Below are 22,517 nucleotides of genomic sequence, written 5' to 3' on the forward strand. Positions count from 1 at the left end.
AGGCCCGGTCCTCTGGCCCTCAGAGCGGGAGGCGGCCCCGCCCCCTGCGGCCACTGCAGCCTCGCCTGTCACCCATCCTCTTCGTCACGGAGTTGAGCTGTCCCGCGTTCCCAGAAGCGTTGGAGTTTGGGGTTACTGCCCTCCACGTGTTTAGAAATGCTTGGGCATCCTTCCCGAGCAAGCTGCTCTGAGCACCGAACTCCCGTGTGAACCCCCGGACCACAGCCCGTGGGACTTGAGGAGATGGCCCGTTCTTTCAGAGGGTCCCGCACTGCTGTGAGCAGGCGTGGTATCAAACGCGCTCGGCCGCCTCTGCTGTTCCTGCCCCCTGCCTCCGGAGGCTGTGAAACGCCCGGAGCACCGAGCCAGCTGCCTGCCGAGCGGCTCAGCTGTGCAGAGGGGACGCCCACCCAGCGGGTTGTGACATTTGTTCTCAGCTAAGTGAGGAGCCAGCTTGGGGCCTGGGGGGGGCTGGGTCGATACAGGCTGACAGACACAGTTAAGTTGTCATAGGATCTCGTCCCCTCTGCCGGCTGTGAGACGGGGAGGTGGGGAGGCCTGGGGCCGGAGCCGACTGGCTGAGCCCCTGTGTGTGTGCAGGTGGAGCGTCATGGCCTACGAGACCAAACTGCCCCGGCCGGCCTCCTCCTCCACCGTCACTGAAGACCTGAGCGAGGGCTCCGAGGTATCGCCATGCGCTCGCCCTGGCCCCTCCCTGCTTTGCCTCCCCCGCCAGAAATGCCCTGCTCCAGGTTAGCCCCTTGCCGGCGCAGGGCCCCCTGAGGTGGGGCCGGGTCCTGTGGACTCTGCCCCGTAGGACTCGGGGTCTTCCCGCCAGCGCTCTGCCCACCCAGGCCCCTCCTCCGTGTCCTGCCCTTGCAGTCAGTCTGTGCTAGTTCGGTGCTGAGCGCTCCTTTCACTTTGTGGTGGGTTCCGGGAGTTAGAGGTTCCCTCAGGGCCCAGACTCTGCTGAGACTGGGCAGCTCAGGTGCACAGCTGTGCTCAGGCCTCCAAGCGAGCCCCTGGCCGAGCAGGCAGAGGGGCTGTGCCAAGGGCTGTCTGCCCGCCCCGAGGGTCAGGGGAGGCCAACCCTGGTCTCCCGGCCACACCTGCCTGGGCTGCCGGGACCTGTCCTGCGAGCAGAGAACGTAGTTAAGAGCAGGCGCGTTCATGGGCAAACCCTAAAGGTCGACCCTCTGGCCGATAGTAAAGGGCTTGACACGCACGGGGAGAGCCCCCGCTTTTGCAGGCAGGGGTGGGAGGTGAGGAGGGTGATTGACATCCAGGGATGACGGGGGCCTGGGCCAGGGTCCCACCCGACAGAAACGTGGGGAGCCTCGGCCACAGGCCCGCGCCTCTCGGGAGGAGCCGGGGTGCAGGAGTGCAGCCCGGAGCAGTCTGTTAGGATCCTCGGTCTGTCAGCTGTGTGTGAAGGGAGGCGGGCTGGGCTGCGGGCAGGGGTGGCGCTCCTGGCCTGAGGGTGACGGCCGCCCGCCCCCCGGGCCGATTTGCAGGTGCGGCAGATTCTCTTCTATGAAGACTCAGTCGCGGCTCACCTCTCCAAGATCCTGACCTCCGACCAGCACTCCGTGGTGATCTCGTCAGCCAAGTGAGCGCCTGGCAGCCTGGGGCGCCGGGGGTCCCCGTGGGACGGCCCCTCTGAAGCCTCCATCTCCTCCCGCAGAGTGCTCTGTGAGACTGTGAAGGACTTCGTGGCACGGGTCGGGAAGGCCTACGAGAAGACCACTGAGAGCTCGGAGGAGTCGGAGGTCATGGCCAAGAAGGTGGGTCCCAGGCCCCCGGGGGCGGGGGCTGTCGGAGTGGGGCGGCACACGTCCACTCCTGCCTCCGTTCCCCGCCCAGTGCTCCGTCCTCAAGGAGAAGCTGGACTCCCTGCTCAAGACCCTGGACGACGAGTCGCAGGCCTCGTCCTCCCTGCCCACGCCGCCCCCCACCATCGCCGAGGAGGCAGAGGATGGGGATGGGGCGGGCGGCGGCTGCGGCTCCGGCTCCACGGGGGCCCGCGCCGGGGGCTCGGCCTGCCCCGCCCGGCCCCAGATATTCCGGCCCCGTGAGCAGCTCATGCTGAGGGCCAACAGCCTGAAGAAGGCCATCCGCCAGATCATAGAGCACACAGAGAAAGGTAGCCGGGCATGGGCCCCGGCCTGGGGGCGGGGGCGGGCACTCCTGGTGAGGGGCGGGGCCCGCCACGTAGGCCAGAGCCACTCCCGACCGCCTGACGCGGGTCAGCACCCCTTCCTCAGGGCCTGTGCCCGAGAGAGAGACCCTGAGTGGACGCCGGCGCCTTGGGGGCACTCCCGGCTGGTGGAAGGCCCTCCACAGTGCCTGGTGTCAGAGGCTCCACTCCCTGTGAGGGCCTCGCCTGTGGTCACTCTCCAGACCTTGGCCTTGTCCAGTGAGAGGGGGGCTGTCCCCGGGGCTGGGGGTCTGTGTCCAGGAGGGAAGGGACCCAGGCCAGAGGTGGTGGATGAAGCCATAGGATGGAAGGAGAGGCTGGGACGGGGTTGGGCGGGTGAACCGGGGCGGTGGTCAGAAAGGCAGGGGCGCGTGTGTGTCGTGCTGTCCGAGGCAGGCACGGGCCTCGGGTGAGGGGCCCGGGGCCTGGACAGGCAGTAGGCCCTGGTGTCCAGGCTGCGTTGCTGACTACCCGCGACTGGCTGGTGCAGGGAGAGACACACCTGCCCAGGATTAGAGGCTTACATGGTGCCTCGCTCCTTTTCTCTGACTGCGTTTGCTAAGCTTCAAAGAGAAGGCTGTAAAGCCACCTTGACCTGTAAACCTCACCCTGACCCTGAGGTCCCTCCCCGCGAGTTTTTCCCTGTCCTCTGTCTGTCTCTCCTCTCATCACCCTTGGAAACTATCTCGCACCTTTTCCGCTCTCGTTAGACCCATCTCACTGAGCAGATCAACCTGCTCCTTGCAGTGAGACTAGTGAGGTCATGACCTCCCTCCCTGCTCCGGCCTGGGCACGGCTCCCTCCTCTCGGCCCTTTCAGGCTGCACAGACCTTCACTTGTCACTCTCTCCCCGCCCCCGTCTCTTCCAGCCTTGGCCCACCTCCCCAGCCTGTTGGCATGAGTGCCCAGGTGCCCCCGTGTGCCAGGGCCGGGGAGACAGAGGGTCGGGTCAGAGCTTCGGGCCTGAGCTTTCGGCCGAGACGAGGGTGAGGGCGGTGAGGCCAGTCCGTGTGCTGCCTGGTGGTGGCTGTGGGTCAGCTTCCACATGCTCAGCTGCCCCCTTGCCTTGCGCAGCTGTGGACGAGCAGAACGCCCAAACCCAGGAGCAGGAGGGCTTCATCCTTGGCCTCTCCGATTCGGATAAGAAGGACCTGAAGTCGGACGACAGAGCAGGCCATGGCGAGGGCCACAGCACCTCTAAGGGCCGGAGCCTCCGCAGAGGTACAGGGCCCTCTCGTTTCGGGATGCTCGGAAGCGTGAGGGGCTTTCTCATGGTTGCTGTGGCCGTGTGGAGGTGTGAAGAGTCTCGAACTGGCCACCTATTTGGCGAACTACCTGATGTGTGCGGCTTACCTGCTGCAGGCCCGGCAGAATCCTGAGCCGGGAGGGGCCTTGCTGCTGGGGCCCGTGCTTCCCTCCGAACCTCCCTGCACCTCTGGCCTAGCAGGTCCTAACTGAGGGCTTGGGGCCTCCAGGCGGCAGCCGGCCACACAGACTGCCCTCTGGGGACACTTAGCCACCTGGAACAGCCCCGCCTCTGTGGCCCCCCAATGCACAGCCTTATGAGCTGCCGGGAGAGCCTGCCCCGGAGTTTCCTCACCCCCATTCCCATGCGGAACTGCCCTCTGCCCAGGCCCAAACCCCGGCCTGACCATGGTTGGGGCCGGCCCCTCTGCCCCCACTGGGGCCCATGTCTGGGGGGCGTCCGAGCCCCGTGGCCTCTCCTTGGCTGACCACTGCGTGTGGCTGCTGCTTGTCTGGCTTGGCCCGTCCGTGGGCCCCCTCCCTGACAAAGCCTGCTGGAAGCTCAGTGGCCTGTCTTCTGTCCTGTCTGACAGTGTCCAAGTCCCCCTGCGAGAAGCTGATAAGCAAAGGGAGTTTGTCGCCAGGTGGTTCTGCGTCTCTGCCTCCGCAGTCGGGAAGCCGGGATGGCCTGCCAGCGCTGAATACGAAGATCTTATTCCCGAGTGAGTGTCCCCCGGGTGGGCCAGGCTCCCCAGCCCCTCAGAGCGGCCCACGTGTCTGGGGGGCGGGGGGCCACAGGCTGGGCGCTAGCCTGCCAGCAGCTGTTGCACTGCCTGGCATGGGTCTGTGGGCTCAGCGAGACCAGGTCCCTGCACTCCAGGAGTTCACAAGTCTGTGGGCAGGACAGGTAGAGTTCAGGGTTCTGTCGCGGCTCTGTGAAAAGTGCCCTGGTGTATTACACAGGGCAGACGGCTCCCAGGTCGCTGCCTAGAGTCCCAGGCAGAAGTTGTTGAGGAGGTGATGCCCGAGCTGGGTGCTGAGGGATAAATAGGAGCTGGGCTGAGTGAAAAGGGAGGGCCGGCAGGGGGTGGTGGAGAGCCAGTGGTCACCCCGTTGTTCCCAGCTTGACCCACAGCTGGCCACCAGAAGGGTCGGGCTGCCCCTGCCTGCACTGAGCCCACAATTGCATCATCACATCGGGGCAGCCCCTGCTGGTGCTTCTCGGGGCGGGGGAACACTGTGTGTTCTCAGTACGGAGGAGTGATCCAAGGGGTTGAAAGCGTCGAGAGGACTCCCATAACTCACTTCCGGTAGCTTTCTGGGCCTCCTAGGCCAGGCTGAGCACACGCTGCTCATATAAGTGGTTTTGCAGCTTTTAGGTGAGTCAGTTCAGTTCAGTTCAGTCACTCAGTCATGTCCGACTCTTTGCGACCCCATGAATCAGAGCACGCCAGGCCTCCCTGTCCATCACCATCTCCTGGAGTTCACTCAGACTCACGTCCATCGAGTCCGTGATGCCATCCAGCCATCTCATCCTCTGTCGTCCCCTTCTCCTCCTGCCCCCAATCCCTCCCAGCATCAGAGTTTTTTCCAGTGAGTCAACTCTTCTCATGAGGTGGCCAAAGTACTGGAGTTTCAGCTTCAGCATCATTCCCTCCAAAGAAATCCCAGGGCTGATCTCCTTCAGAATGGACTGGTTGGATCTCCTTGCAGTCCAAGGGACTCTCAAGAGTCTTCTCCAACACCACACTTCAAAAGGAGCAATTCTTTGGCACTCAGCCTTCTTCACAGTCCAACTCCCACATCCATCCATGACCACAGGAAAAACCATAAAATTCTAGAAGTTCTGGCGACAAGAGGATGAGACACGTTTGGTTGATAAGCAGCACAGATGTTACTGGACGGCATGGTCCGGCAGAATGTCCAAAAGCAGGGCTCTGTCTGAGCTTTACTGTACATGACATAAGCTTGAAAAAATTGGAGCAGGTATCTGAGGGCTCTGGTCACCTGGAGGATTCTTTGATGTGCAACTTTTCCTCATGGATTTAGCCTTAAAAGTTGACTGACTGGCCCAACCCTAAGACTAGTTGCAGCGGAGATCACTTTGGTGGAGTCTCTTGGCTTTAGTGACAGCTGTCTTTATAAACTCTTCTCTAACGCGTCATAGGTTACCACGCAGTATTTATTTTTGTTCTGCCAGTGTGGGTTTAGGAGAGTGGTTTTTGACCTGAGACTATTAATTGTCAAAGTTTGGACATCTTTCCGTGATGTTTTAGAAGCGCCTTATTATGATAATGCTCTCTGAACACGTGATCATCACCTTCTTGAATCAGGGGCCCCCAGCCAGTGCGGTCTCCTCCCATTCTCTCCCCAGCAGACGTTCGCGCCGGGATGTCTGGTACGCTGCCTGGAGGCTCAGTCATCAGCCGATTACTGATTAACGCCGATCCCTTTAACTCTGAACCAGAAAACCTGTGAGTATGGGGTAAACCAAGCGGGCATGTTGTTAGCTGAATCCTGGTGCTTAGAAGTCTGACTTGGAAATAACTTGAGAAATTCATGAGCAGTTGACCAGTCGATCCTTTTTCAGCTGCTGTCGGCCAGTAGGGAAAATCCAGAAAGGGTGAGGCTGCAGGGGCGGAGGGTGGCTGGAACTTCTGGGAAGGGAGGTGGCCGTGCTCACGTGTTTGTGGCTTCTGAACGTGCTGGTGTGCTGAGGCTTCGGCAGGTTCAGAGACTCTGAGGTTCAGAGACCAAGACGGGCTGTGCCGTGTTCTTGGTCGTCCTCTCTGGGGTCCTGGCTGGCCCTGCGTGGGCACCACCTCCTGACCGCATTGCGTTGTCTTCCTTGTGGGTTTGCTGCTCCCCGGTCCATGCAGGTCCCAGGCTGGATGCCCCTCCTCGCTCTTCCCAGGAGATGCTGTCCTGGGTTTGGACTCTGCCCACCGCGGACCCTGTCCTCTGCCCACCGTCTAAAGGCAGCACGGGCTTTTGTGCAGCTTGTCCTTGTGTGTATAGAGGCCATTGCGGGACACGTGGCCTTTTGAAGGCCCTAGGTTTCCCTTTCAGCCAGCTGATAGCAGGTTCTGGGCAGCCAGGGCTGGTGGCAGGGGATGGAAGGGTGCCCACATGTGTGTCTGGTGTGGTGAGCAGAGTTGGTGCGGCCGCTGTCAGGAGAGTCAGGTGTGGCCTCCAAACCCAGAGTTTCCATGTGGCCCAGCGGGTCCCTTCCTGGGCTGACTCCCAGGAAAAGCGAAACAGAGACACAGCCACACCGAAGCGTGGGTGCACGTGTCCACAAGTCAGGGCTCAAAAGTCAGGGCTCAACAGCCCAGATGGGCCATTGCCGGGCTGAGGCGCCACGCTGGACTAGCCTGGTGCCCATGGCGTGCAGATGCGCTCGGTGACGGGGACAGACGCTGCGCGTGTGTCAGTCTGTTCCTGGGAGCCGTCCGGACCTGCAGCACCACGGGACAGAAAGCCGGCAGTGCTTCCGGGGCCCACAGCTCACGGGTGCGGGCTTCATTTTGGGGACGAGTTGCTCTGACGTTGGTTGTAGTGACTGTGAATCCATGCAAGGCATTATTGGGTTGGGCCTTTTAAATGGGTAGATTTTACGGTGTGTGAATTGCCTCTTGGTCTCACTGTCCCTTACCTTCCAAAAGCTAAGTTTTGTCCTCAGGAAGAAACACTCAGAGGCCGGTCCGCAGGGCTGTTCTAATTGGCCTGAACCCCTCTTTGTAGGGAGTATTACACGGAGAAGTGTGTCATGAACAATTACTTCGGCATCGGCCTGGACGCGAAGATCTCCCTGGACTTCAATAACAAGCGTGACGAGCACCCAGAGAAGTGCAGGTGGGTGCGGCCCCCGTGCATGCCTGTTCTGACGTGGGCTCTGGTTTCCCCTTCTGGCCATGGGGTTATTTCTGGAACGTGGAGCACTTAGGCAGAGCCCAGACCCAGAGCCTGAGCGCCTCGCTGGAAGGCAGGCGCGCCCGTGTATTGTGGCCGCAGCAGTGGGCAGCCGCGGGTCGCCTGCAGGAGGGGTCAGGGCTTGCCCACCTCTCAGTCTCTAGAGCAGGGGCAGCCCCGAGGGGTGCTCAGGCTCTCCCCCTAAATCACCATGTGCTTGCTCCCCCCAGCCGAGGGAGGAGGGCGAGTGGTGTCTCCCTCCCCGCGGTGGCCATCAGCTGGCGGGGGGCCATTAGAGGAGCTGGTATGGAGTCTGGGGGAGAACAGCCGTCGATGCAGAGGAAAACCAGAACCAGTCATGAGAGCTCAAAACCCTGGGCGCCCTGGGGCTCAAGTGTCGGAAACAGGCTCAGACGTGCCCAGGGGCGCCCCGACCACCCAGTGCGTAATGGAGCCCCCATCACGTGAAAAGGCCCTCATCAGTGCAGACAGCTGGAGAGGCATTATTGGAATGCGTGTCGTTCAGCAGAACAAAGCAGGCGAAGGAGCAAGACCTCATGGAGCATGGTTTTTAGAAACTGGGAATCCTGACATAACCTTGCCTGAGTTTGCATATTTGAGAAGACCTACTGAGAAGCTGCCATTTCTACAAATCTAGTCTGAAGAAGCAGGGGAAGGTCGGCAAAGGGGCGTTTTACCAAGGGCCACAGCCGGGAGCGTTATAGAGCCCGGGAGTATGGGCAGGAGGTGACCCATCAGAGGTGTTGATTCAGCGACCGCTGTGGGAGGTGCCCCGATGTGGTCATTCATGCTCAGGACCCGGGGCAGCGCCCTCCACGGGGGTGAAGCACAGGTTTCCGCTTTCTCAGCTGTAAGTCAGGTTCCTGGGAAGGACTGGGAACACACGCTGGAGTGTTTCCCATCAGCGCTGACACACGGGAATTACGAGTGCACCTCTGTACTTTCCTGCACTTCCCAAGTTTGACTCATTGGGAAAGACCCTGCTGCTGGGAAAGACTGAAGGCAGGAGGAGAAGGGGACGACAGAGGATGAGATGGTCTGATGGCGTCACCGACTCAGTGGACATGAGTTTGTGCAAACTCCAGGAGATGGTGAAGGACAGGGAAGCCTGGCGTGCTGCAGTCTGTGGGGTCACAGAGTCAGACGTGACTGAGTGACTGAACAACAAGCATAATTTTATAGCTGGAAAAAGTAATTTGCACATTTTTCGTGAGGCTCTGTGGTGTCTTACCTTTCAGGACAGGCTTACTTCTTGGGAGCGGTAGTTTTGAAAGGTAGAATTTCACGCCCGTGAGCGTCTCTCTCGCTTGTCTCACATGGGTGTGTTACAGGCACGCCCCTCCTTGTCTCGCATGGTCGCTGCTGGGCATGCGCGCCTGGTGTGGCCGGCTGCGAGGAGGTGACTGCCAGCCGGCCGTGTGCTCTCCTCCCCAGGAGTCGAACCAAGAACATGATGTGGTACGGAGTCCTGGGCACCAGAGAGCTGCTGCACAGAACCTACAAGAACCTGGAGCAGAAGGTCCTGCTGGAGGTGAGTGGGCAACACCCCCAGCCCTGCTCCTGAGCAGCGCGGCCCGCGGCGGGCACCGGGGAGGACGCCCTGCCTGACACCGGCTCTCTCTCCTCTCCTCTCCTCTCCCGCATCCCCCCGCGCAGTGCGACGGGCGCCCCATTCCCCTCCCCAGTCTGCAGGGAATTGCAGTCCTCAACATCCCCAGCTACGCCGGAGGGACCAACTTCTGGGGGGGCACCAAGGAGGATGATGTACGTATGGGGTTGCCAGGCGGCACAGGGCTGGGCGGGCGAGGATAGAGTGGCCAGAGAGGCGGCCCCTCTGGGAGCTGAGGCGGAGCCTCCTGCTCTGGGGGTGCTCTGTGGACGGGCCGGGGGCTGGATGGGGCAGCGCCTTCGTGCTGGCCGCAGGGGTGCAGTGGAGAGAGAGACAGCCCCCAGCCCCCAGTAGGGCAGGTGTGGTCACAGGTGTGCCTGGAGTCTGGGTCAGACCTGCCCTGGGGGTCATCTGGGAAGGTGTCCAAGGGGACGGGACGTCTGCACGGAGGCCTGGGGCTGTCTTGGGGTTGGACAGGTCAGGTTGGTGTCAGGGAGGGGGCACGTTCTCCGATGGCATGCACCCCAGGTGGAGTGCAGAGAGGTCTGAGGAGCCAGGGAGGAGTTTGGGATTTGTGCTGCAGGGGCACAGACGGGTGTTAACCGGGGCCCTCCTTTAGTGCACGGCAGCTGATGGGACAGCTAATGTAGACTGCCCTCGTGGCCCATGCTGGTCCCGCTTGTCAGCACAGTGCCCAAGGTCATAGCTCTCGTGAGACCCTGGAGGAACGTACCGGTGTCAGCCCCGTTTCACAGGAGCGGGAACCCAGGAAGAGAGGCAGTCACGTGGGCCCTAGGCCCCGCGTGTGTGAGGGGCAGGCAGGCCTGCCACCGATCCAGGCTGCTGCCTTCCGAGTCTGGAGTGGAGGCCCCTCCACAGCGTCCCCCCAGCGGCTCCCTGTCGTGAGCTCGTCTGGCTTTTAGCACTCGATCCAGGCTGCTGCCTTTCCAGGTCTGGAGTGGAGACCCTTCCTCAGCGTCTCCCCAGCAGCTCCCTGTCGCGGGCCCATCTGGCTTTCAGCGCAGCAGTCCCGAGAGAGACGCGGCTGTGTGTGTGCGGGGGTGGGGGGGTCTTTAGGCCAGGAGCAGAGGTCAGCTCTGACGCCAGCCCTTGCAGACCTTCGCAGCCCCATCATTTGACGACAAGATCTTGGAGGTGGTCGCAGTGTTCGGCAGCATGCAGATGGCCGTCTCCCGGGTCATAAAGCTGCAACATCACCGGATCGCCCAGGTACTGGCTGCGGTCCTGGAGGCGGGAGGGGTCTGGCCCAGACCTATGCTCCCGAGACAGGTGGGCATCTGCGTGCAGAGCCGCCTCCCGGTCCAGAGCCCATTCTCGTCTGCTGTGTTTGACCTCTGAAAAATGCTTTCCAAACCGGGGCTGGCTTGCTCCCCAGTACCCCCCTGGCCCTCTGGGGGGCTCCTCCTGCTGTGGTGGGGTAAGCCAAGGCAGGCTTGGCTGCCTGTGGCCCGGCCCTGCTGCTCTCAGGAGCCTCAACCTGAGTCCAGGAGCAAGGCGGAGCGTGTGTCCACTGGCCTCTCTGAGGCCCGGCTCGGGGGAGACGGGGCGGGTCCCCCTTGGGAGGTTCTGGTGACGGGCTGGGAAGGGTCTGTCTGTCTGGGCGGTGGGGAGGGCCGTGTGTTTTGCACAGAGACGGGTGCGCGTGCTGCCTTGAGCCCCAGTCCCTTCTGTCCCACCATGGGCTGCATGGATGTCACAGTTTTAATCGTTCAGCAACATTTTCTGTTGAAAAGAGGAGCCCTTGGTGGGAGTTGGCCCCATCCCGGGTGTGTCCCCATGTGCCCAGGGACCCAACAGCTCTGGGTGGTTGCGTGACCCCGCCCAAGGCCCGGTGCTGGTGTCTGAGCACCGAGTTCCCCACAGGGCGGCGGTCAGGGACGCGGGGTGCCCCGGGTGCAGGGCGGCGGGGCGGGGCTCCAGGAGCTGTGCCCCAGGCGGGGGTGCCCTGAGTCCGGAAGCCCTGGAGGTCAGTGAGGCACTCTAGCACCTGGTGTGTTCACAGTGTCGCACGGTGAAGATCTCCATCCTGGGCGACGAGGGCGTGCCTGTGCAGGTGGACGGCGAGGCCTGGGTCCAGCCCCCGGGGTACATCCGCATCGTCCACAAGAACCGTGCGCAGACCCTCACCAGGGACCGGGTAAGACGCCTGAGTGCTCGGTTCCGGGCATTGACGCAGTTCTCCCCCAGATTAAGTGAGCGGGCCTGGGGTTCCTAGGACCGTGCCCTCTTCCCCAGAGTAAACAGGCGTCTGCGTCCCTGTCCGGGATTGTTCACGAGTGTCCAGCAGCATTGGCTGTTGGACGTGCGCTTGCGCCAGCGTGTGTAACCCTGGTTCTGTGTCCTAGGCCTTCGAGAACACCCTCAAGTCTTGGGAGGACAAGCAGAAGTGCGAGCTGCCCCGGGCCCCGCCTTTCTCCCTGCACCCGGGGATCCTGTCCGAGGAGGAGGCCACCCAGATGGACCAGTTTGGGCAGGCGGCGGGCGCCCTCATCCACAGGTGGGTGCCCCCTCCTTCCGCGGTCAGCTCCCCCAGCGAGGCCCCAGATCCGTGCGGGGCCGCGGGCATCGAGACACTCCTCTCGCATGTTCCTTGCCGTCTCCTCCATCACGGGGCCTGGGTGGCCAAGCTCTGCTCACCCTGCACTTTGCACTTGTCACTGATGGTCTTGTAGACGTTACTTGGGGCTTAAGGACACGGGAGCCTCTAACCCACAGGCGTTTTAAGGGCCAGCTACCTTGGACTGTAAAGCCGTCCTGGATTCCTAAGAACAGTCCACTTACTGCCTCCTTCACTTCAGGCCGAAGAGCAGGCTTGCGGTTAGGAAGCAAACCTTGTAAATATTAAAAAAAAAAAAAAAAAGCAGCCAAAGGTGCTTCCTTCTCCTCTCAGCCCCCAGAGCCACTGTGGACCATCCTGCATGGCGGTCACTGCTCTGCCCGCTGCCCGGCCCCCGCCGTGTCCAGCCCCCTCACCTTGGCACGGTTGCAGCAGCCTGGTGGCCTGTGCCTGCAGCTGTCACATTCCCGGACCCCCTGGCCGCCTTGGCTCTGTCTTTGGACCCTATTCCCCTCCCCGCCCCCCTCCTGAGGCTGCATGCAGGCCTGGTGCTCCCCACAATGGGCCTCTCCTCCCTTCCTGGCTTTCTCCTCCTCTGCTTCCTACTCTGGAGGTTTCACAAGACCTCCATCCTCTTTTGGGGCACTCACCTCCTTGGGTGAGTCTCCGGAAAAGCTCGGAAGTTTGTCGTCAGATCTCCCGGTTAAGGTCTCCCCCGCCATCGGTCAGGAGGTGACAGGCCTGCCGCCGTGTCTGTCTCTCCAGCATCCGGGAGCTAGCACAGTCCCACCAGGACGTGGAGCAGGAGCTCGCCCACGCCGTCAACGCCAGCTCCAAGTCCATGGACCGAGTGTACGGCAAGCCCAGAGCCGCAGAGGTGCCTGTGCCCTCCTGCCCCCGCCCCCCGCCCCCGCCCGCCCTTGGGCCGTCTCCATGGTTCTGTTCTGGTTCCTCTCAGGGGCTGAGCTGCAGCCTCGTCCTGGAGATGGTGAATAACGTCCGAGCCCTGCGCAGTGAGACAGAGCTGCTGCTCACGGGCAGGCTGGCCCTGGTAAGCTGGGGGGCCGACCTGCGGCACGCACACAGGCGGCACGGCTCTGTGCGGGGCTCCTGACCGTGAAGGTTCCTCAGAGGGCCCTGCCCTGACCCTGCAGTGATGCTCAGACCCTCTGGCCCATCTCGCCACACCCACTCCAGGGTGTCAGGGCCCCCACTGTGTCGTGCACAGCCTTCTGTCCTCAGGGCCCACGGGTATGCGGATGGCCTCCGGCCTTGTCCCCAGCATGCAGACCTGGCCGCCCCTCCTCACTCAGCCCCGGGGAGGCACCCAGCTGGACTTCTGTCGAATTGCAGAAGCCAGAACAGGGCAGACCTCAGAGTGCCCGGCCAGCCTTCTTGTAAGAAACGAAGGTGTGGAAGGTCAGGGAGGTGAAGTCACTGCAGAATTGCCCCAGGAGTGCAGTCCGTACTTGGCTCTCATTCCACGCTTCCACGCTGTCCTGACGTTCACGCAGCCGCCTCTGCACCCCACATGCTTTCTGCGCTCCGGTGCAGGCGGTCTGGTCTCCCCTTGAGAGAGGGTCCCGAGGACGCTGATGCAGGTGACCTGTGAGTCCTTCCGATGCGATTTTCAGGCGAGCTTGGTTTGCCCCATTGCTTATGAGAGGAGAGTTTAATTCTCTCACTTGGCGCTACTTACAAGTGGAGGTTTCGAGTTTGGCCCTTGAGGGTTGCTCTGTGACTCCGTTTCCTGGCAAGCTTTTAGAAGAGCTCTCTGAGAGTGGCCTGGGCCTGGGCAGGCTCTCTGTCTGCGTGGGCCCTGCGGCCCCGCCCTGCTGGTAACCGCTGTGTCTCCTTCCTCCGTCTCTCTGTCCCTGGAGCAGCAGTTGGATCCCCCTCAGAAGGAGCGGCTCACGGCTGCCCTCACCGAGATGGACCAACAGCTCAGGAAGCTGGCAGACACGCCCTGGCTGTGCCAGCCCATGGAGCCTGGTGACGAAGAGGTATGTGGGTCTCGGGCTTCAGCACGGCGTCCCTGGGCACGGGGCTGTCCCTTCTGTGCCCGAGTCTCTGTGAGGCTTCGGGGTGAAGATGGTGTTGGTCCTGCAGCCCCTGATCTGACCCCCGGTAAACATGCGTCTCTGGTAAAATGCCTTCAGGGCACGGAGGCCCACTTTGGCAGGTAGGAAGGATCTGGGAACTGCTGTTGAGAATGACCCTCAACAACTGGGACACTGTTGCCCTCAGAACTGTGGGACAGCCAGGGGCCAGGTGGAGAGAAGGCCGAGCCCGGCCCCACTGTGCTCCCCAAGCGTGGAGGCATGCTGTCAGGCTGACCTGCGGATTGCTGGGCGTCTGTCAGCAGGGTCGGGGCGCCGTGTTCCACTCCCGGTCACACTTGTCTGTTACGTGTGTTTAGGGAGCGAAGCTTGCATGGGCCTTACAGCTGAGATAACGGGAGCCTGGGCGCGCCCCGGGGCTATGCTTCCTGGAGCAGGCGAGGTGGCCTTGGGCCCAGGAGAGGTGCTTGCTGGGCGTGGTTTGGGGGCAGCACCTGGACGGAGGCCAACCCGAGAGGCCGTCCTCCCGAGGGTAGAGCAGGGGTGGCGGGAGAGAGTACACACGGGAAGGACGGCTGGGCACCGAACGCTGGGCCCCGTGCTGTGGGCTTCACTTGGTAGAACCGTGGGCCAGAGCTTGCCCCAGCAGTGCAGAGCTCCTCATGCACGCGCAGGCGTCTGTTGACAAGGGCACACCCCGCGTGGAAAACTGACCGGGGCCTCTCAGCTGAGAAGCACAACTTGGCAGCGTAAGGATGAGGACTCTGGTTTAGAGGGCCTGGCCAGCCTCGTCAAAACGTGTTAAATAGTTAGCTATAAATATGATAAAAGTTCCAAAGAAAATACGCAGCCGCAGCCTAGCCTGTGGTTCGTGCAGTGTGGGCAGTGGCGGGGGGAGCAGGGAAGGAGGGCTTGGACGGAGGAGGGAGAGCACTTTAAATGCCTTCTCCTGTGGTGGGAGGAGGTGAGAGACGCTCTTGACATTAATCATTTGAGGAAGGTCATCAGTTCTGTTTTAAAAACTTAAAAATAGTTTTAAAGGTGTGTGTGTGTATGGTCGTCGCTCAGTCGTGTCTGACTCTTTGTGACCCCGTGGACTGCAGCCCGCCAGGCTCCTCTGTCCGTGGGATTCTCCAGGCAAGAACACTGGAATGGGTTGCCATTGTCTTCTCCAAGTTTTAAAGGTAGTTTCTGGTAAAACTGAAAGGGTTTATGTCTTTCTGAATCACTAAAAAACACAAAAACAAAATATCATCCCTCTTGCAAAAGAAAATAAAGGAACTATCAAAGATGGCGCTGACAGCATAAAAACTAGAGAGTGATCGAGCTTCTCCTTTCAAAAGCAAACTATCCTTTAGGTGGTGTTAAGAAAGACATCTGACCAAATACTGATTACGGGAACCCAGTTTTCTCTTTTTTACATGCAATGAAAAATTATGGCCCAGAAAGAGTGAAAGCAGTTTCAAGAAGATGATAAACAATGCAAAGTAACAATATTAATAGAAAAATAGAATTGTATACCTAAGGCAAAAGTGGTAGAAGATCACTTTATTTTGGTAAAAACCAACAATCATATTGTTATATACCACATAATTCTGAAATAAACTATGATTGAAGTAATGATAAAATCATATGCTGATGTTTATTTGCCAATGGATGAAATTTTTCCCTAATACTTCTTTTCGTTATTTTAACTTAATTTCACTGTTCAAAGGCAGTTGTTTGTATATAACCAGTCCTTTGAAATTTATCGACACTAACTCTGTGGCCCAGCAGATGGTCAGTTTTTACAAATGTTCCTTGTGTGCAGTTGTATTTTCTGCATCAGTAAGTCCTCACTGCGGTATTTTTGCTTCTTTTTTTCTTTTTTGTTTCTGCTTTTGTGTCTTCTCGATCTGTCAGTTTCTGTTGAACACTCTGACCATGAATGTAGACATCTTGTGTTGTGTGTGGTTTTGTGTAATTTTTGCCTTATGTGTTTTGAGGCTATGTTATTGGGTGCATTTAGGGTTTTATCATTATAACAGGACCTTTACTAATTCTTTTTATTTTCAAGCCTACTTGTTTGACATGTTATTTTTCATGCTTTCCTTTCAAGCTTCATTTGGAGTGTCTCTCTTGTAGGCAGCATTATTTGGGTTTTTATTCAGTGTTGTCCTGTTTTAGTAGGCGAGTCCAGTCTGTCGACGCTCACTGTGACCACCGTATTTAGACGCGTTTTCCCCGCCTTTTGTGCTCTTTATCTCACCTTTTGTTTCCTTTCTCCTTTTTGATTGATGAGTCTCTCCTTCCCACAGTTCTGTTTATCCCCTCTACCAGTTTGGAAGTATGTGCTCTTCTGCGTGTTCTTTTAGTGATTACCCCCCAAATTTTAATCTTAATTGATGTACATAAAATGTGTCAAGCTAAAAGTTCTTGAAATAATAGGAAATGTCAGAAACCCAATTAGGTAGTGTGACTTCTCACTATCAGTCCCTGATTAATCATGGTGAAAGTCACCACATCACAACATCTGAACAAAGAAAGTTGATAGAATGTGTGTATGTAGAATTTATATACAAATATGTATTGTGTTTCTCTATAGAGAGGATTTTATGCTCTGTAAAGGGGACTCTGCTTTCGTTCCTGTTGTCCATGCTGCTGCTGCTGCTGTTAAGTCGCTTCAGTCGTGTCCGACTCTGTGCAACCCCATAGACGGCAGCCCACCAGGCTCCCCCATCCCTGGGATTCTCCAGGCAAGAACACTGGAGTGGGTTGCCATTTCCTTCTCCAATGCATGAAAGTGAAAAGTGAAAGGGAAATCGCTCAGTCGTGTCTGACTCTTTGCGACGCCGTGGACCGCAGCCCACCAGGCTCCCCCGTCCATGGGATTTTCCAGGCAAGAGTACTGGAGTGGGGTGCCATCGCCTTCTCTGCCTGTTGACAATAGGACATTTAAAAACTCTGCTGGCATTCCAGACTGGCGCGTCCCACCCACGCACGGGGCAAAGAGGCGAAGCATGAAGGGCGAAGGGAGCTGCGGATGCGGAGCTGCCACAGCCCTGCTGGTACAGATCGGGGACCATTTATCTGAGAAGGAAACCAGTGGTAGATCTGTGACTTGGTTCTTTGAAACGAAAGCAAAATAAACTACCCTCTGGCGAAGGTAATCTGAGGGGGAAGGGAACAAAGTGCAGTGATAAGGGGCCTAGAGCAGCGGACGTGTAAGTCATCGAGTTCCAGCATCCATGACGGAATGCCAGTGAGTCTCAGCATCTCAGTACGCCTTTCGATTTTTCAGAAAAAAATTTAAATTACACAAATTTAAATCTCAAGATATTTTAGAAAGAATAGCCACAGAACAGCTTGAAAAAGTAAATTTTATTTCCAAAGGAAAAATTTGTCAAGGACTATGTAATTTCCATATATAAGAAAGTGTCAAAGCTAGAAAAAGATGGACGTTATCTCAGTTCATTTCTTTTTTAATTGTACAGTTCAAGTAGTGTTGAGTATATTCACGTTAGGAAACAGATCTCCAGAACTTTCAAACATTTTCCTTTTTTAAAAACCAGCACATTGGATTCCAAAATTGAATATTATCAGTAGATCCGTAAAAGTTCTTTCTTAAAATTACTGATGAAAGAATTCTCTATGAAAGAATTCTCTATAAAAGAATTCTAGCTGGGATGTGTAGAGTTAAAGGGCCGTTTTGTGTCGGGAGGTGGCCAGGGAGACACCCTGTCCTCCACGCAGACGCCTGGTCTCTGCAGGTGAAGGGACAGGAGACATGAAGCCCAGGAGCTGGGTGTCCCCTGTGCACCCTGCTAGGGCCTCGATTCAGACAGACTCACCGTGAAGATGCACCTTTGGAACAGTTGGGAAGATGTGACGTAAACGAATTCATTAGAGCTAAGTGAATGGTGTCAGGTGTGGTAATGGTGCCATGATTATGTTTTAAAAAGAGTAGCATCGTCTTTTAGGCTTGTGTACTGAAGTATTTCTCCCGGCAATCTTGATTGCAGCTTGTGCTTCTTCCAGCCCAGCGTTTCTCATGATGTACTCTGCATATAAGTTAAATAAGCAGGGTGACGATAGACAGCCTTGACGTACTCCTTTTCCTATTTGGAACCAGTCTGTTGTTCCATGTCCAGTTCTAACTGTTGCTTCCTGACCTGCATACAGGTTACTGAAGAGGCAGGTCAGGTGGTCTAGTATTCACCAGCCTTATGGCAGAAAGTGAAGAGGAGCTGAAGAGCCTCTTGATGAAAGTGAAAGAGGAGAGTGAAAAGGTTGGCTTAAAGCTCAGTATTCAGAAAACTAAGATCATGGCATCTGGTCCCATCACTTCATGGGAAGTAGATGGGGAAACAGTGGAAACAGTGTCAGACTTTATTTTTGGGGGCTCCAAAATCACTGCAGATGGTGATTGCAGCCATGAAATTAAAAGATGCTTACTCCTTGGAAGAAAAGTTATGACCAACCTAGACAGCATATTAAAAAGCAGAGACATTAGTTTGCCAACAGAGGTCCATCTAGTCAAGGCTATGGTTTTTCCAGTGGTCATGTATGGATGTGAGAGTTGGACTGTGAAGAAAGCTGAGTGCCGAAGAATTGATGCTTTTGAAGTGTGGTGTTGGAGAAGACTCTTGAGAGTCCCTTGGACTGCAAGGAGATCCAACCAGTCCAGTGCTGGGGGACTGACGTGATTCTAGAGGAGATCAGCCCTGGGGTTTCTTTGGAAGGAATGATGCTAAAGCTGAAACTCCAGTACTTTGGCCACCTCATGTGAAGAGTTGACTCGTTGGAAAAAACTCTGATGCTGGGAGGGATTGGGGGCAAGAGGAGAAGGGGACGACAGAGGATGAGATGGCTGGATGGCATCACCGATTCAATGGACGTGAGTCTGAGTGAACTCTGGGAGTTGGTGATGGACAGGGAGGCTTGGTGTGCTGCGATTCATGGGGTCGCAAAGAGTTGGACCTGACTGAGCGACTGAACTGACTGACTGACTGAAGTATTTATGAGTGGAATAATTTGATGTCTGAAATTTGCTTTTCAAAAGCAAAAAAAGGTGGAGATTAAATAACAGGTGGATAATCAGCCTCATTCTACTAGTCTCCTTGTCTTACCAATGGAAGAAAATACTCATATTTTTAAAGGTTGGAAGTAAATTTAATAAAACCCATGTTTGCCTTAAGAACAAGAAATTAGAGAGGAATAGGATTTTGTTTGGATTGTGGAGAATAGCTGCCTCCTACCTGTCCTGCAGGAAGCCACTGAGGTGCAAGGGGACACTTATCTTGGGACAGGAGAGCCCACGGCTGTGGCGGTCCCCTGGGGGCTAGAGGTCTTCCGTGGGGCAGCCGTGTTAGAATGGATGCGTGATCATTTTGCCAAGTGTAAGAAATGTGTAGAAATAAGTTTCTTGAATAGCTCACAATTGTTGACTAGAAAGTGTCATCGTACGAGGTCTCTTTCCTAGTAGAAACCTTATAAAATACAAAGTTTGTGTGAAGTAGCATGAGACGCCTTTGGTAAGAAGCCTACGAAGATGACCACGCAGGGGTGTGGTGAAGCTGCAGGGTCGTGGCAGGCCGGGTGCGAAGGTGCTTGTGTCCAGCTCTAGCCAGCGTGGGTGCGATTCCAGGGAAAAGCCCAGTGGTGATTTTTCAGTGTGACCAAACGTCCCTGTCAGGTCTGCAAGTGCGTCCTAGAGTTGCACAGTCTGACCACACCGGGCACTGCGGGGATGTAGGTAGACGCTGTGGGTACTCAGGTAGGCGCTGCGGGGATGCAAGTAGAGACTAGGGACGCAGGCAGACACCGGGGACACAGTAGACACTGGGGAAGCAGGCGGACACCGCGGGGACGCAGTAGACACCGCGGGGACGCAGGCAGCATCGCCGGGACACAGTAGACACCGAGGGGACGCAGGTAGACACCGCGGGGACGCAGTAGACACCGAGGGGACGCAGTAGACACCGAGGGGATGCAGGCAGACACCGGGGACGCAGTAGACACCGCGGGGATGCAGGCAGCACCACGGGGATGCAGTAGACACCGCGGGGATGCAGTAGACACCGCGGGGATGCAGGCAGCACCACGGGGACGCAGTAGACACCGCGGGGATGCAGTAGACACCGCGGGGACGCAGGTAGACACCGCGGGGACGCAGGTAGACAGGACCTTGAGGCAGAATCCAGGCCGGCAGGGCCAGGGAGAAATTGGCACACCTGAAAAATAAGGAAATTTCTTTTGTGACTACATTTATACAAATGACCGACACAGGTACGTGTCTGTGAGTGCACAGGAATTTTTACTGGCGGAGACCTGGGCTGTAGCTTCTGGGAGAACCATCAGAGGCGGTCCACAGACCCAGGGGGAAGGGGCTGCGATGGGGCTGCGATGGCCCCGCCGTGCCCTGGGCTGCGCTGTGGGGAGGCGGCCACCCAGCCAGCACCCTGTCCCCTGTCCCTCTGACTCCCCTCCCTCCTGGATTCTGCCTCTTGGAGCAGGTGGTGAGGAAAGGGTGCAGGAAAAGCTTTGTTTAGAAGGATACTCCTGACCCTGACTAGCCTGCCGGCGCAGCGCTGCTAGATCAGCGGATAACTTACTAGTCTTGATGTAATAGTCTTGATATTTAAGTGATATATACACAGCTGTTCAAATGAATAAACATTATAAAATGAAAAAAAGCCAGAATATGAAAATGGATGCTCATCTCTGCGAAACCGCTTTTAAAAGGCATTAGAAATGAGGATCGGTCCAAGACTGAAACTCAAGGAGAAGGACGAGGACAGGCCTTTGTGTGGCCGTGCGCCCATCTGCGGCGGGGCGAGGCCTGGGCAAACAGGGGTCTGACTCGCTCCATTTCCCCCTCCCCGACAGAACGTGATGCTGGACCTTTCCAAGCGCAGCCGCAGCGGTAAATTCCGCCTGGTGACCAAGTTCAAGAAGGAGAAGAACAACAAGAACAGAGCAGCGCGCTGCAGCCTGGGCGCCCCGGGTACCTGCCCCCTGCCCTTCCCCTGGTAACCCCGGGGCCCTGGTGTGCACTGCCGCACCCCGGCGTGGCGGCCCGTGCCACTCCCTGCCCTGACCCTGCTCCTGTGCGGATGCTGGGGCACAGGCTCCAAGCCGCCTGCCTGCGCTCGATGGGGGTGTGAGGTGGGGAAGAGACCGCAGAGGTGACAAGACACTCAGAGACACGCCAGACCCTGTGCCTGCTTCCTTGAGGGGCTGCCCGGCCCCCATTAATCAGTCCATTGATCATGGCCCTGCCCTGGGAGCCTGGGCCCTCATGGTCACGGGCTAGGAAATCAACGGAAAGTGACCCTAAGTGATGCTTCTCTCCTTGGGCCACTGAATCGGGGCTTAGAATCTCCATACGAAGTGTTGGCCCTGAGCACGGCCCAGGCTCCCAGGTGCTGGGCAGCCCCAAGCCCGGATTCAAAGCGGGGGCATTTGCTGCCAGTAAGGGTAGCTCCCTTTGATTTTTCTTCACGTGTTGGTCCAGAAATTGGGTTCTTTGAATCACGGTTGCTCTGACTCCATGTAATCTCTGCGAGTCTCCGTTCTTGCTGCAGGCCGGAAGTGCACAGACCCCTCTTGAAGGGCAAGGGGATCTGGCCTCAGCTGCGGGCAGGCCCACCTGTCCCTCCTGGGGTGAGGCTGCCGGCCCCGGCAGGAACAGATACCAGCTGGCCTCGCTCATGCCCCTCTGATGGTGGCGGCCCACCTCCTTTCTGCAATGGCCTGGGATGGCACCTGGGGCTGGGTGGTGGGTGCCTGCTGCTGGGGCTACTTGGGGTGCTTGTGGCCGGAGAATGTTGGGGTGCCTGCTGCTGGGGGTGCTTGTGGCCGGGGAATGTTGGGGTGCCTGCTGCCAGGGCTGCTGGGGGTGCTTGTGGCCGGGGAATATTGGGGTGCTGGCCGCTGCCTGCCTGGCGCTGGGCTCCGGGCACTCACTGTGCCCGCGCTTTCCCGTCTCTGACAGTGCACCTCTGGGGCACAGAGGAGGTGGCTGCCTGGTTGGAGCACCTCAGTCTCTGTGAGTATAAGGACATCTTCACGCGGCACGACATCCGGGGCTCCGAGCTCCTGCACCTGGAGCGGAGGGACCTCAAGGTACTTCCACACGCCTCCTGGGCAAGCACACCTGTGCTCCCTGCGGCCCTGGGGTCCCCCCAAGACCTGGCCGCGCCCCAGCGCCAGCAGTCTCCTCACTGTTCTCAGGCAGCGGGGCAACGACGTGTGTGTGTTGGGGGGTGACAGGTGGCGGTCGGTCCCTGGGCTGTGGTGTCTCAGCCGTCGCAGCCACAGCCAGGGCAGACGCCGCAGGGAGCCGCACTCTCAGCCTCGCTGCGCGGTGAATCACGTCGGGGTGAAGGGGGAGCTGGTGTCTGGGGTTCCCTCCCGGCTCGGGGAGGGCAGCTCGGGCCCCTCTGGGTGCACCCCAGGAGGCTGCGAGGGCACCTGGACGGGGCTGCGCGGCTGGCCTGCCTCCAGGCACCACCAGGGTGCCCAGCACTTGCTCGGGGTGCCCTGGACTCAGTCCAGGGAACCAGGCGGGGTGCGCGCCCGCGGATGGTGGTTTGGGGGCACCAGTCATCGCGGCCGCACCCCCTCGTGCCCACTCCCTCGGTGGGGCCGCGGGGCGCCCGGGCCTGAGCGCCGCCCTCTCCCCGCAGGACCTCGGCGTGACCAAGGTGGGCCACATGAAGCGGATCCTGTGCGGCATCAAGGAGCTGAGCCGCGGCGCCCCCGCCACCGCCGCCGCCGAGGCCTAGCCTCCGCCTTCTCGGCCTGCGTCCCCCGCGCCCCCCGCGACTGAGCCCGCTCGGCGGCCCCTCATGGTGCTACTCCCGCCGCTCGGCCCGGCCCGGCGCCCCGGGGCCGGACCCACAACACAGCTAC

At 58.4% G+C, this 22,517-nt stretch overlaps 1 protein-coding gene across 3 annotated transcripts in view; it reads left to right on the top strand.

The window, feature by feature from the left end:
* Positions 1–22,417, top strand: part of DGKD (diacylglycerol kinase delta) — a 107,562-nt gene extending 85,145 nt beyond the window's left edge. For 2 of the 3 annotated variants that reach the window (XM_068963914.1, XM_068963915.1), the window contains 19 exons: positions 601–685; positions 1,515–1,609; positions 1,685–1,784; positions 1,864–2,143; positions 3,272–3,418; positions 4,036–4,164; positions 5,820–5,916; positions 7,187–7,297; positions 8,810–8,906; positions 9,032–9,139; positions 10,101–10,214; positions 11,008–11,142; positions 11,351–11,502; positions 12,328–12,439; positions 12,521–12,613; positions 13,446–13,565; positions 20,490–20,607; positions 21,598–21,728; positions 22,292–22,417. In XM_068963914.1, the coding sequence (XP_068820015.1) occupies positions 601–685; positions 1,515–1,609; positions 1,685–1,784; positions 1,864–2,143; positions 3,272–3,418; positions 4,036–4,164; positions 5,820–5,916; positions 7,187–7,297; positions 8,810–8,906; positions 9,032–9,139; positions 10,101–10,214; positions 11,008–11,142; positions 11,351–11,502; positions 12,328–12,439; positions 12,521–12,613; positions 13,446–13,565; positions 20,490–20,607; positions 21,598–21,728; positions 22,292–22,390 (2,323 nt within the window). In that variant the 3' untranslated portion in view covers positions 22,391–22,417. Of the gene's footprint in view, positions 1–600; positions 686–1,514; positions 1,610–1,684; positions 1,785–1,863; positions 2,144–3,271; positions 3,419–4,035; positions 4,165–5,816; positions 5,917–7,186; positions 7,298–8,809; positions 8,907–9,031; positions 9,140–10,100; positions 10,215–11,007; positions 11,143–11,350; positions 11,503–12,327; positions 12,440–12,520; positions 12,614–13,445; positions 13,566–20,489; positions 20,608–21,597; positions 21,729–22,291 lie in introns of all 3 variants that reach the window. The other variant, XM_068963916.1, reaches the window with a different exon arrangement.
* The last annotated feature ends 100 nt before the right edge of the window (positions 22,418–22,517 follow it).

This window comes from Capricornis sumatraensis, chromosome 2, assembly GCF_032405125.1.
Source record: "Capricornis sumatraensis isolate serow.1 chromosome 2, serow.2, whole genome shotgun sequence".
NCBI lineage: Eukaryota > Metazoa > Chordata > Mammalia > Artiodactyla > Bovidae > Capricornis > Capricornis sumatraensis.